The 15,164-nt window shown below is 39.3% G+C and overlaps 1 protein-coding gene across 3 annotated transcripts in view; it reads right to left on the bottom strand.

Moving 5' to 3' along the window:
* AP2B1 (adaptor related protein complex 2 subunit beta 1) overlaps positions 1 to 15,164 on the bottom strand; it is a 125,593-nt gene that overhangs the window by 82,340 nt on the left and 28,089 nt on the right. For all 3 annotated transcript variants that reach the window (XM_032429313.1, XM_032429311.1, XM_032429312.1), the window contains exons 6-9: positions 5,552 to 5,742; positions 3,030 to 3,251; positions 2,408 to 2,528; positions 2,183 to 2,278 (exon numbers count right to left, since the gene is read on the bottom strand). In XM_032429313.1, the coding sequence (XP_032285204.1) occupies positions 2,183 to 2,278; positions 2,408 to 2,528; positions 3,030 to 3,251; positions 5,552 to 5,742 (630 nt within the window). The remainder of the gene's footprint in view (positions 1 to 2,182; positions 2,279 to 2,407; positions 2,529 to 3,029; positions 3,252 to 5,551; positions 5,743 to 15,164) is intronic.

Raw genomic sequence — 15,164 nt, forward strand, 5'->3', positions numbered from 1 at the left:
TTCCCATGAATGCTTAGTTAGAAACAGGCAATCATCACCTCTCCTGCCCCAATGACTGTATTTGGGTCAGGCAACTCTTTCCAACTGATAACCTTCATGACTGAAACAGGTCTAGGAAAAGCGCTCCAGCAAATGCAGGCAACCTAAGAGAGCTAGAAGGCAGGAACCTTGAAGGCTGATCTTAATCACTTCCAGACAAAGTTCATTCCTCACATACTCTCATATTCCCACCAGGGCACCCTGAGTCAAAGGAAGAAGTGAAAGCCATCAGAAGTTTAACCCTTCCAGAAGATTATGGACTATTTTTCCATTAGTCACAATACATGGCATTAGCAGCCTCTAGAGATCCAGATGGAGAATGCTTTCTAGTAATTCCAGGGATTGAAAATCTCTTTTAACTTTGGAATGATACAATTTTGTATGATTCTTTAGAGCTTTGCCAAAGAAGTCAATAAGACAATGACAGTCCGGCAATGAATAGCACAAAATTACTCTTTATGCTACCAAAATCTCTCTGAAAATTAAGTAAGTAGGTAAGAAAAGGAGTAAGAAAAGAAAAAGAAAAAAGAATGTGAAGAGTGGTGATAAAAAAAGATGTATCAAGATCCAATAATCAGACATCCCCATTCCTCAATGGAGCAACAGAATGTATTAAATACCTGAAGCAACTAGGCTATGAGAACCAGGAGTAGAAACCAGGATGAATTAACTAAGTCTTGCTCCAACTAGACTGCTGAATGATTTATCAGTGGTAACGACATGAAGCAGCCCTGTCTCAAATAAAAACAAGGAAGGCCAATCAGGAACTTGGCTTTCATAGATGCTTCTCTGACACAGCATCTGGTTCCTTCCGTTCCCAAGAAGTACTGGACAGACTGTACAAATTATTTTAGTATACTTGAGAAATCATATGGTCCAACCCTCTGACTCTAAGCAGAACTGCATACAGCCAAGTAGCAAGAACATATATGGAGCTCTGAATCCACAAATCATAGCAAACAGAGGCCTTCGTTAATTCCAACACATTTCTGAATGATGAACAAATGGAGGACCAGAGACTGATGAAGTAGGGCAGTGCAAACTGTAGCCCATAACACCTACTGGAAGGCTGCAACCAAGCTAAAAATCAATCTGCCCTTGAAGATCACAAAGAGGCTCTTTCAGAGGACACTGAAGTAAAGATCAACTCCCTGCCCTAAAGCAGAAACCTGTTAGTCAGCAGCCCGGCCTATGCTCACAGAAGTCCTGATTGACTTTTCTGTTATCTCATTCTTAAATATAAATGGGTTGCAATTTATTACATGTGTGCTATATGCCTCAATGAAAAAATTATATACAGACATGCAATGGTCACCATTCGATACTCCAGATAACTAAATTTAAACCGCAGACACAAAACACTGTAATTCATATCCCCAGAGACTCAAGAAGCTATTGCAATCACACAAAAATGAATGCTGTGAGAGAAGTACCAATAACAAGAAAGAGTTATGAAGAGAGGCCCCATGGAATGATGGCTATGCAGAGGCCAAACAAGCAATAAGCCAGACTGGAGCAAGTGAGAGGACAGAGGACCGGAAGACAGAAGGGTCCAGGACAAAAGAAGGTTTACAGGTTCGATACTATGCTTGAAAAGCTGGAAGAAAGGGATGCCATGAAGACACACAATGCAAGAAAAAAACAAAGGCCATTATAGAAACTCCAGAAAAAAAAGACTCTATAAGAAAGAAAATATAATCATTTGTATTATACTGGCTCTACATATTTGGTCATAATAGGGATAGAAAGTTTTGCAAGCCTTTAGTTGACAGAACAATAAATGAAGGCATATTATCTCAAGTTAAAAGATAATCAATATAGGAAGGAAAAAACCTCATGATACAACTATTGGAGAACAGGAGGGTTCAAGTAGGAATGGTGGGGTACATGAACTGTTACTTAACTCACAGCACAAAGTTAATAGATAATATCTATAATTGGTAAATCAATAAATACCATATTATTTAGAAATATGGAAGCAGCAAAGTAACTGAAACTAGAAGGACTTAAAAATTATTCCCTCTAGGAGTTTTAACTATGTGCTTTATTATTTTAATAAATTTAAAAAACACATTTTAAAAAAAGGAGTGAAAAGAACACTCTAAATCCCGTAATGCGACCACAACTACCATCAGACACTTGCCTCCACTTTGATGGCACACCGTCCGATGGCCCGCACAGCCTTGCGAACAAAGTCAACATCCACCTCTGTGGCATATTCCTTTAATTCCGCCAGAACCTGTTAAAAATCCAGGAAGTGAATAATCAATAAGGATTCTCAAACAGCAATTTCATGGCCTAGCTACTTCTGAAGGCCAGACCTTAAGATCTAAGTGATTTATAAACTTGAATCTGCTTTAAGTCTGACCTGAGCAATGTTGGCTTGGGATGCTAAACGAATCATGATGTCCAGTTTCTCTAGTTTAACATAGATGGGATCATTGTACTTCACAAAGAAGACTTTGATTTCCTGCTTCAAGATTTCAGGCCTGTGGTACACAGAAACACATGATAAGGAAGGCAAGACATAAACTGATATATCCTTCTAAGTCTGTATGAATATCTAATCTGTGCTCCAGCCACTTCACCCCATCTGCCAAACCTCACAAACTGCCTTTATACCCCTCTAAACAGTTTCTCATTTGGCAGACAATTTTTAAGGGCTAGAGCACATATTGCTAAGAACTGCTGGAAGAACAACAATCTGGCTCTAAACTATGGCCTAAACCATATGAACCAGGCACTAGCTAGTACACTATTAGGAGGCTCATCAGAAAACAAACTGAACTGTAGAGCAACACCAAGTGTTTACCACAGGAACACTCCAAAAGCAACAGTTAGCCTCCTGATCCTGGGCAGGCTGCTCTGCCATACAACATTTTCATTTCCATATATTAAAAAGAACTTGATACTGGCCTCTGTAATATCGGTATTATTAAGCTTAATTGAAAATCACAAACACTTTAATCACCAATTCATTGTTTCCCAACCTTTTCTGGACAATTAGATTGATATTCCTCAGGGCGACGTATTGCACCTCTGGCTCCCCAGACAGCAGAGTGACAAGTGGGGGGGCCAACTTCTTCAGCAGCATATTGTAGTAGTCGGAGTCCTTGGGTAACAACTCCAGGAACTTCATTAGGACTTTTACCGCTGAAAGCACCACTGCTGAGTTGGCATGAGATAGCCGGGGAGTCACACGCTCACAGATGCTGAGGGCAGAAAAGGAAAATTAACATCTTGAATTATAATCTCTTTGCTCAATCCAGCCCATAGTGTACTGTGTCAGAATCCCATGGCCCAAGTATCAAGAAACTAGAGAATCGGTGAGAAAAGTCAAAGCTCCATGTGTAGACAAAACTGGGATCCTACACTGCAGAAGCTTCATTCCCAGCAAACTACAGACAGAGCAGGGACATCAGAAGACTTCAGGAGACCAAAATAAGGGATGCTCAAACTGGAAGGAAACTAGGCAATACCCCAAACACTTGAGGCTCATACCATTTACCCTCCTGTTTTACAGTCTTCTCCATCTCCCCATATTACATAAGGGCTCCTTGCCTCACAACCCATTTCTCCTCAACCTACAGGATGTCAAATTAAGTTCTGAGAGTTACTTCATAGTGAGAGATATCAACCGTGACTGAAGGTTTCATAAGATGCAGGAGGTGAGTTGAGCAGGAAAACAACACAACGGCTTACCTTCATGATAATAAGGAAATCTCTGAAAGGCTTTTTAAGTAACAGAACACCACTGCAATATTTTCCCAAACACTTCCCCCATTCTCCTAGCCCCTGCCTACCTACACTTAAAGGCCTCACTAAATCTTGAGTATGTAATTATCTGTTGAGGGTTCTTCAGAAATTAACCTAATTTTGATAGCTCTTGGGCAACATGAGAGGCTAAGTGATTTATATTCAGTTAAGGATTCAAGATAAGTAAGTGGGGTTTCTCTCCCTTCCTCCGGTATCTAACTGGCTGACTCCCTGACCTCCCTCAGGTCTTTATACAAATGCCACCTTCTCAGTGAGGCCTTCCCTGACTACCCTTTTACAAAATACAATTCCTCATCCCCAAATGTCCAGCATTTCTTAGATCTCCTCCCTATTTTATATTTCCCGTTAGGGCTTATCAACCTCTGACATATTATATATTGTATTATATATACTTCTGCCCCATCCCTCAGAATAAGTGTTCCATGAGGGCTACGATTCTTTTTTTTTTTTTTTTAAGATTTTATTTATTTATTTGACAGAGCGAGAGAGAGAGCGAGAGCAGGAACACAAGTAGGGGGAGTGGGAGAGGGAGAAGCAGGCTTCCCACCGAGCAGGGAGCCCAATATGGGGCTCGATCCCAGGACTCTGGGATCATGACCTGAGCTGAAAGCAGACGCTTAACGACTGAGCCACCCAGGTGCCCCAAAAATGAAAAATTTTTTAAAAGCAAGCAGGGCTACGATTCTGTTGACAGTATATCCCCAGGGCCTAGAACAATGCCTGGCATGCAGCATAGACTCCATAAATATTTGTTAAGTGAATGTACAAATAAATGTGAGATGTCAATGACCAACAAAAAATAAAATTCTATATAAAGTTCTTTCCATAAGATATTTGTACTTTTTTTTTTTAAGATACTTGTACTTTTGATAATGGAAAGAAACGATCAGGGTGAGCTTTAGTTAGGTTCAGAGGGAACAATTTCCCAGACAAGTGAAGAGAACTTACGTTATGGTAACTTGAGCTTCAGCCAGGCAAGGAAGGTTCTTATCTACCATAATTAAAATATGTCAACTTTAACGAAGAGCCCACATTTCTTCTGAAGTACTTTACCTAGTACAGTGCCTATATATACAGAACGTGCAATAAAAATTGGTGGTAATTCCAACTCTGTAAACTGTGTGTAGGTGCATATGAAATTTAATAGTCAATTTGTGAAGGTCAAAGACAATTTATAACAGTGAACTTGGTAAAGGGCTGAGCAGAACAATCCAGGTGTGCCTTCCAAACTCTTTTCCAAATTCAGACTGACATGATTTCTGTATCTAATGAAAGACACCATATGTTTTGCGGGCTTCAATACATTTTCTCTACTACTGAATTATAGGTATAGTTCAGCTCAGTAACTAGTATCAAGCCACTTACTATGTACCTAATAGAATAAAAAGTTTGTCACTACGATGGGACACTCAAAAAACCTTTGTGTGCCAAATGGCCAGAAATTGCTGTATGGGAGATGTGAGACCACGATGAGGCAGATTTTAGCAGAAGGTAACTGTAGTATTCAAACAAGAAATGAAAAATACACATCTTTTAGGAGGAGCTATTTTTGCATGGTTCAATCCACCACCTAAAATGTTCCTAAATCCAGTGAAAAAATACCACAGGGATAGCAGTATCTACCCCAAAAGCCACTGATCTTTGCCAACACAAGAGACCCTTATTCTAATACAGACAGTAGAACTTATTCAAACAGGCAAGTCTCCCAGATACTATCCAGGAAAACGGAACTGACCTCTGAGCCTCCCGGTCATCTTTAGGGTTGTAATTAGACAGGCAGTCCAAGATGAAAATCTGGCCCCATTCAGTGCACTCATTCAGGGCTGTCAGCAGTTTATTAATGTTCTGTGGGTTCAGATCAAGTAGGTTGCTGTTTGGGTGAGATTCACTGATTTCAGATAATGCTGCTACAGCATTAGCCACCACCTGGGAAAGAAACAGACATGACCTTGATTTACCAAGAACAGTACAATTATAAACAAATACTTAATCTTCTCTGGATCACTTCATAGATCTCAACTCATAACCATTCCTGAACATTTTACCTAGTCAGCTAGAAACATAAACTGCTTTCAAAACATGTATTAAACCACCAACGATGGCCTATATAGCTTCCTGGTGGTGAGGAACCCAGAATTAAAACAATTCATTTATTAGCAGATAGTCACACATACTTTACCATTAAAACAATAATTTTAATAGTATTCAACCCTATCATTAGAATCAAGACATATGAACAGTTTTAAGATCAATGAAGTTTAAACATGTACATTAGCCTGGCAAAGGACCGAAAGTTTTAGAGCTGTATGGGTATGTATGGGGTGGGGAGGGGGGTGCTGATACTGTCAATCATGTCATGAGTCTCAGAATAAGAAAATGTGAGCTTGAAACCTTAGTTCACTACTGAATGACATGCTGGGAGATGTTCCTCATCTGAAAACTGGGAATAATTTAATCCACCTCATAAAATAGTTTTAGTTTAAGGATCAAATCAGATGACACACGTATAAGTGCTTTCTATAAAGCTTTAGGCAAATTTTAGGTGGTACTATTACCATAACTCATCAAGAGTTGCACAATTTTAGGTGGTACTATTACCATAACTCATCAAGAGTTGCACTAAGTTGCATTTTCACATTAACATCTCTGAAACTGAGATGCATTTTATAATCAAAGGCATGTCAGTTGAGGGTGCCTGGATGGCTCAGTCAGTTAAGCATCCGACTCTTGGTTTTGCCTCAGGTGGTGATCTCAGGGTCATGAGATTGAGTCCGTGTGGCGCTCCACACTCAGCGCGGAGTCTGCTTAAGACTCTCTTTCCCTCTCCCTCTGCCCCTCCCCCGCCGGATGCTCACATGCGCACTCTCTCAAATAAATCAATCTTAAAAAAAAAAAAGTATGTCAGTTTAATAGGAAGCACGTTTCTTTCCAAGTAATACAGAAAATAATAATGCATCTTATAATCAATGCCATCTCAGAATCAATGAATTACGGTACCTCAAATACGATCTTTCAGGCAGTATGATATATGGAAAATTGCTACCAAATATAAGAAAGTACACTTGTGGGGCGCCTGGGTGGCTCAGTCAGTTAAGCAACTGATTCTTGATTTCAGCTCAGGGCATGATCTCAAGGTTGTGAGATGAAGCCATGTGTCGGGCTCCACACCAAGCATGGAGCCTGCTTAAGATTCTCTCTCCCCCCTACCACCCCTACCCCCACTCACATGAGTGCACTCCCTCCAAAAAAAAAAAAAGAAAGAAAGAAAAGGAAAAGAAGGTACAACTGCATCCTGACTTACAGATCTAGGAATCCACATTAGTTACAAGAAAAAAAGTAAACACTCTTTATGAAAATTATAGAGTATTTCTGATGTAACTAATACATTTACAGTCAATGACGTTTAAAGTAATTTAAAAATTGCAAAAACACCCAAAATAAAACACACACACATACAAAGAAAACTATCCTATGGCCCTATACAAGTGAATTTAAAGCCACATTTTTTTAACGTAATCTCTATGCCCAATGTGGGGCTCGAACTCAACCCCAAGATCAAGAATCACATGCTCTAGGGCGCCTGGGTGGCTCAGTTGGTTAAGCGACTGCCTTCGGCTCAGGTCATGATCCTGGAGTCCCGGGATCGAGTCCCACATCGGGCTCCCTGCTCAGCGGGGGGTCTGCTTCTCCCTCTGATCCTCTTCCCTCTCGTGCTCTCATTCTCTCTCTCAAATAAATAAATAAAATCTTTAAAAAAAAAAAAAAAAAGAATCGCATGCTCTACCGACTGAGCCAGCCAGGCACCTGAAAACCACATTTTGCAGTGAAGCTCCCAGACATTACTAAAGACCAGCAAGGTAAGGCTAAATATAAATATTCTCTAAGTATCAATGAGATGTGATAAGAGATAGCAGCTTCAGTAATTACACATATTAAAATGTTCTCAAAAACGTCAACTCATTTCTTAGTTCTTACTAAAGTGCCTTGCTAAAAGCTTGAGAAATTAAGAGTTGCATAATTATCCTTTTGCCAACAAGTGAAGAAACATAATAGCCACAATTCAGCTACTGATTTTAGTAGCCACCTTATCTGAGTAGTCTGCAGATTATCCCAGAAGATAAATGTCTAGAGAATATGATTTTTTAAATCAAATTAAACAATATTAAATAATTAAACAATATTAATTAAACAATTAAATATTAAATATTAAATAATTAAACAATATTCATTATTACATAAAAGGTATGATGTCACGGGGTGCCTGGGTGGCTCAGTCAGTTAAGCGACCAACTCCTGGTTTCAGCTCAGGTCATGATCTCAGGGTTGTGGGATTGAGCCCTGAGTCAGGCTCCTCGCTCAGTGCAGAGTCTGCTTGGGATTCTCTCTCTCCCTCTCCCTCTGCCCCTCTCCCTGCTCGCATGCACACGCTCTCTCTCTCTCAAATAAATAAATAAATCTTAAAAAATGGAATCATCTTCAGCTATAATTTAGTGATCATAAAATTCCAAGATGAAAAATCAAAGGCTCCCTTGTTAAGTATGATTATAGATAGGATATGATTTTACTGTTATTAAGAAAAATCAGGAGAATTATCTAGTCCACCTACCACATGGAACCATGTATAAAGTTCTTTTCTGACTTCATTTTTGTTTGCTATCATCAAGCATGGGATTTAGTGACAAATAAAAGGCATAAAGAGTGAAATACTAATCCCCTGCATCATCTCTGGTGCTTTACATGCAGGGAAAAGAGATTCCCCACATCCTATACACCTGATAGATCTGATTATGGTATAAAGGATCAAAATGTCATATGGGAAGACCAAACACCTGTTTTCAACTATAACTGCCAACATAGGCCCAATCTTAGTTACTGGCTGTCCAAGATAAAAGGTCCTACCACAACTTACCATTTCTGCCAGTTAAATTATTTTAATGTTAAAAAAAATTACATGTTAGATATAAAGTCTGTTAATAGGAAATGTAGAAAAAGAAAAGGTCAGAATTGAGGGAATTAAAAAAAAGCAATGTGGAGGAAAGAGAACAGAAGGATGCTGAACAGAATGAACAATTAGAATTCCTCTGTCATCATCATAGGCAATTGGAAATTAAACTAAGTGTATAATGTGGCTAATGAAGTATATGTTCTGGTGGCAAAATAGGCAATTTCCGCTCGTTATCACATTAAAACAAAAAAGGAAATAGGGAAAAGTAAATCTAATTAAAAGATCCAGAGAGACCAGATTATAGGATTATGTTTATAAAAGCCTGCACTGAGAAAAGAGATTACTGCCAGTTACTGAGCCAATGGCCAACTAGAGAAAAATGCATCCCCAATAACAAAATCCTGTTCCTCTAAAACTTCAAGTTCCTTCTCTTCTACCTTTCCACTTTTATCTCCTAATCCTCACAGGTTGTTATGATTTCAGAAACATACGAAGGTGGGCCCATAGGGGCTGCTTAGTGTTCTCCTGGTCTCACCCTAATGGAAACTTAAAATAAGCTAGTCACACTGAATCTCAAGTAGAGAAAAAAGACTGACTTCAAGACAGCAACTGGGTGGTTAGGGTATATAGGCAACTCACCTGTCAGTGTTTATGCTCTGTTTCTTTGGAATTTTGTATTATGTACATAGCACACATACGGTCTATTTCTAAAAATAAACTCTAAAAATACTAGATTGAAACTTAAGATTTACTTCCTCTTTCTATTAAGACTTCTCCCAACAATAATTCAATATCACAAAGAACAAATCTAACCTCTGCAGTAACTGCCTTGATATACCTGTGTATTAAAACAAAGGTTATGTCTCTTTCACTTGAACCATCACTTTGAATTTGAACTAAGACTCACATGCATAACATTTCTCCCCTAGAAAACTAGCATTTCTCTTAGGAAACACTGCCAGAAAGAAAACAAGAACCTTTAACTACAATCTCAAAAAAAACCTACAGTTCTCAATAGTCTTTTTTTTTTTAAGATTTTATTTTTAAGTAATCTCTACACCCAACGTGGGGCTCGAACTCACAACCCTGAGGTCCAGTGTAGCATGTTCCACCAACTGAGCCAGTCAGGCACCCCAGAAAGGAGTTTCTAAAGAAGTTTTGCTTAAAAATGGATTTATGAACTGAGGGTGCTAGAGGGGAGGGGGGTGGGAGGATGGGTTAGCCTGGTGATGGGTATTAAGGAGGGCACGTTCTGCATGGAGCACTGGGTGTTATGCACAAACAATGAATCATGGAACACTACATCAAAAACTAATGATGTAATGTATGGTGATTAACATAACAATAAAAAATTTTTTAAAAATGGATTTATGAATAGGGTTTCTTAAATGAGTTTTCTCAATACATTAGTTGATTTATAAAAAGTTGGCATCTAGGTTACAAAGGAAAACACATATACCGTAAAAAAAAAAGTGTTTTTTATTCATCTTGCCTCCCCATTATGGTGTTTCTTGGGGAGACTGCAACTAAACATTCCTCCTCCCTACCTCACCACTGTAGACCTAACATGTATACTTTATACAGATATTAGACACAAACATCTATACACATACTTATGTACAAAAGCATACATATATAGATGCATATAAAATCATGTTCCCGGGGCACCTGGGCAGCTCAGTTGTTAAGCGTCTGTCTTCATCTCAGGTCATGGTCCCAGGGTCCTGGGATCGAGCCCTGCATCAGGCTCCCTGCTCAGCGGGAAGCCTGCTTCTCCCACTCCCACTCCCCCTGCTTGTGTTCCCTCTCTCGCTGTCTCTCTCTCTGTCAAATAAATAAAATCTTTACAAAATAATAAAAATAAAAAAAACAATAAAATCACATTCCCTACTAGACAATCTTTCTCTGCCTTAACTACAGACTTCTCTTCAATGTGATAGTTCCTTATGGACCCTTGGAGTCCGCTGAGTTTTTTTTAAGGTAAGCAATTTGTGACTTACTTTATACTCTATCTAATAGAGAAGGCTGTACAAAGAGATAAAAGACAGTAACTGCTCAAACATATTGAACACTTACTATGTGCCATTAATCCTCACAGCAACTGAGGTAGTTGCTATCAAAATCCACCTATTACAGATAAGGAAACAGGTTTTTGTTTTGTTTTTTTAAGATTTATTTATTTATTTACTTATTTGAGAGAGTGTCCCTGCACAAGTAGGGGGAGGGAGAGGATCTCAAGCAGACTCCCTGCTAAGTGCAGAGCCCAATGCAGGACTCAATCACAGGATCCTGAGATCACGACCTGAGCCAAAATCAAGAGCCAGATGCTTAACTGACTGAACCACCCAGTCACCCAAGGAAACAGGCTTTAAAAATGAATTTATAAATTAGTTTAGAGAAGTTAGTGACTTCCTTAGTAAATGGCTAGAAAGGGATAGTGCTTGACTATGAACTCAAGGTTTGTGTCTGATTTCCAGTTTCTGAGTACTAATCACTCTGCCTCTAGTATTTACAGAAGTGCCAAGAGCTGTGAACTTCAGCTGGGAAAAAGGGAAAGAAAAATCAGAGCTGGGGGAGGATAATATAATCAAAACATTATTTCCAGGCAAAGGTGACATACAGATTTATACAAGGAGAAAAATGTATTCTTCTACTTTATATATTTCAGAGATAATTCTATCCTGACAGCACTTATATTTACTATCCAGCTATAAAATCTGATTTATAGAGCTAGCCCTATCTGATATGCACCAATTGTGAGGACATAAATTTGACCTCACTTCTTAAAAAAAAAGAAGCAAGCTAGAGCTGCAGATATGATTAAAATAAAAATGATCCTGTAAAAAAGTACTCTAGAAGGGAAATGAAGATCTACAGAAGGACTGGAGTGTCACAGACAGAGGCTCCTTTATGAGAACTCTCCCACCCATTTCCCCGTCCCTTTGAATGACTTTCATTCTGCACCTTCATTTCCATACCCTCAGAACCTAAGACAGAATTCACTTTCCAGTACAGTGACTTCCCCCTATTAACAAATTACTACTTAGAGGACTTTCATTTCCAGCAATGACCTTCAAGGTCACACACTCTGAAGAGATTTATACTTCAGTTTTCCTGTTCAATTTACAATCCTTTGGGCTGGTACCCCTAAAGACTTAATTAAATCAAGTGAAAGCAGAATAATTGACCAAAATTATTATGCTGAAAAATACAGGTGGTACATATTTTATCCTCCTAAAAATCAGCAACATTAGGAATCTCGCTTTCTCCTCCACAGAGCTGCCCCAAATGAGGTGTTAAAGCACCGGGCAACATGTATTTGTTCTAACCATGTTTCAGTCATTATCGGCTCCTTAAGGACACAATGACTATGTGGTACCAGTTAATTTTTTTCCCCTCAAATAAGTAAAACTTAAAGCTCATACTTTAACCCAGCACACATCCATAATGCCAGCAGATAATATGCCAACTATATTACGTTCTATAATGTGCCATCTTTCCCCCTCTTCTTCCCAGGAATAAGGAAGTTGAGTCAACATAGCTCATTATGACAAGAAGGTCTGAATACATGGTAACAAGATTTACAAATAAGACTCAGTAAAATTCATTACTTAAAGTGGCTTAAGATACGGTCTGACAAAATGCAAAGCCAAAACACTACAAGTAGGTATCTACAAGTAGACAAAAGGCACTCCTAACAACCAGAGTTACTTCGCCCACAAACCCTAAAATTATTCCAGAGCAAGCTGCAACATGAACAAAAATTTATTATCACACCACTTATTAGCTCCCTTTTGAGAGCAAAGTAATCCCTGCCACAGTAAGAGTCTTGAGATCAACTTAAAGGGGACACTAAGAAAGGAATGAGCTGTGATCTTCTGGGGCACTATGTACAACAGACCCTGTTTTCCAGAAGTTGTTGATGAAAACTGCTTTAAAGGTTTATTCTTGAGGGGCGCCTGGGTGGCTCAGTTGGTTAAGCGTCTGCCTTTGGCTCAGGTCATGATCCCAAGGTCCTGGGATCAAGCCCTACATCAGACTCCCTGCTCAGTGGGGAGCCTGCTTCTCCTTCTCCCTCGGCCATTCCCCCTGCTTGTGCTCTCTGGTCTCTCCGTCAAATAAATAAATGAAATCTTTTTAAAAAAAGTTACATCCTTGAATAATTACCTTTTAAAAGTAATTCTGCAATGACATAGTAAGTAACACTGTAAATATACCTAGGTTCATTTGTGGGTAAGCTGCTCTCAGAATTACCCTAAAAAACAATGTCTGGCTTTAAATAACATATACAAAAAAATAAAATCTTTTAAAACTAAATTTGCAATTGAAAGATTAACCCTTCTAAAATTATTAATATCCAACTCCACAATGACTATACAATACAGACAATAAATGGTAGTTATCTTATGAAGGGCTTCCTCTATACCAGGTTTAAGATTAAGTGCTTTGCACCTCAATGAGATACCACCTCACACCAGTCAGAATGGCTAAAATTAACAAGTCAGGAAACGACAGATGTTGGCGAGGATGCGGAGAAAGGGGAACCCTCCTACACTGTTGGTGGGAATGCAAGCTGGTGCAGCCACTCTGGAAAACAGTATGGAGGTTCCTCAAAAAGTTGAAAATAGAGCTACCCTACGACCCAGCAATTGCACTACTGGGTATTTACCCCAAAAATACAAATGTAGGGATCCGAAGGGGTACGTGCATCCCGATGTTTATAGCACAATGTCCACAACAGCCAAACTATGGAAAGAGCCAAGATGTCCATCAACAGATGAATGGATAAAGAAGATGTGGTATTCACACAAAAATAGACTCAAAATGGTTGAAAGACCTCAATGTGAGACAGGAGTCCATCAAAATCCTAAAGGAGAACACAGGCAGCAACCTCTTCGACCTCAGCCACAGCAACTTCTTCTTAGGCACATTGCCAAAGGCAAGGGAAGCAAGGGCAAAAATGAACTATTGGGACTTCATCAAGATAAAAAGCTTTGGCACAGCAAAAGAAACAGTCAACAAAACCAAAAGACAACTGACAGAATGGGAGAAGATATTTGCAAATGACATATCAGATAAAGGGCTAGTATCCAAAATCTATAAAGAACTTCTTAAACTCTACACCCAAAAAACAAATAATCCAATCAAGAAATGGGCAGAAGACATGAACAGACATTTTTCCAAAGAAGACATCCAAATGGCCAACAGACACATGAAAAAGTGCTCAACATCGCTCGGCATCAGGGAAATCCAAATCAAAACCTCAATGAGATACCACCTCACACCAGTCAGAATGGCTAAAATTAACAAGTCAGGAAACCACAGATGTTGACGGGGATGCGGAGAAAGGGGAACCCTCCTACGCTGTTGGTGGGAATGCAAGCTGGTGCAACCACTCTGGAAAACAGTATGGAGGTTCCTCAAAAAGTTGAAAATACAGCTACCATACGATCCAGCAATTGCCCTACTGGGTATTTACCCCAAAGATACAAATGTAGGGATCCAAAGGGGTATGTGCACCCCAATGTTTATAGCAGCAATGTCCACAATAGCCAAACTGTGGAAAGAGCCAAGATGTCCATCGACAGATGAATGGATAAAGAAGATGTGGTATATATATACAGTGGAATATTATGCAGCCATCAAAAGGAATGAGATCTTGCCATTTGCAACGACGTGGATAGAACTGGAAGGTGTTATGCTGAGTGAAATAAGTCAATCAGAGAAAGACATGTATCATATGACCTCACTGATATAAGGAATTCTTAATCTCAGGAAACAAACTGAGGGTTGCTGGAGGGGGGGGGGGTGGGAGGGAGGGGGTGGCTGGGTGACAGACATTGGGGAGGGTATGTGCTATGGTGAGCGCTGTGAATTGTGCAAGACTGTTGAATCACAGATCTGTAACTCTGAAACAAATAATGCAATAAGAAAAAAAAAGAAGAAGAAGATAGCAGGAGGGGAAGAATGAAGGGGGGGAAATCGGAGGGGGAGACGAACCATGAGAGACGATGGATTCTGAAAAACAAACTGAGGGTTCTAGAGGGGAGGGGGGTGGGGGATGGGTTAGCCTGGTGATGGGTATTAAAGAGGGCACGTTCTGCATGGAGCACTGGGTGTTATACGCAAACAATGAATCATGGAACATTACATCAAAAACTAATGATGTAATGTATGGTGATTAACATAACAATAAAAAATTTAAAAAAAAGATGTGGTATATATACAATGGAATATTATGCAGCCATCAAAAAAAATCTTGCCATTTGCATCGATGTGGATGGAACTAGAAGGTATTATGCTGAGCAAAATAAGTCAATCAGAGAAAGACATGTATCATATGATCTCACTGATACGAGGAATTCTTAATCTCAGGAAACAAACTGAGGTTTGCTGGAGTGGT

Source organism: Phoca vitulina, unplaced genomic scaffold (assembly GCF_004348235.1).
Source record: "Phoca vitulina isolate PV1807 unplaced genomic scaffold, GSC_HSeal_1.0 scaffold40, whole genome shotgun sequence".
NCBI classification, from domain to species: domain Eukaryota; kingdom Metazoa; phylum Chordata; class Mammalia; order Carnivora; family Phocidae; genus Phoca; species Phoca vitulina.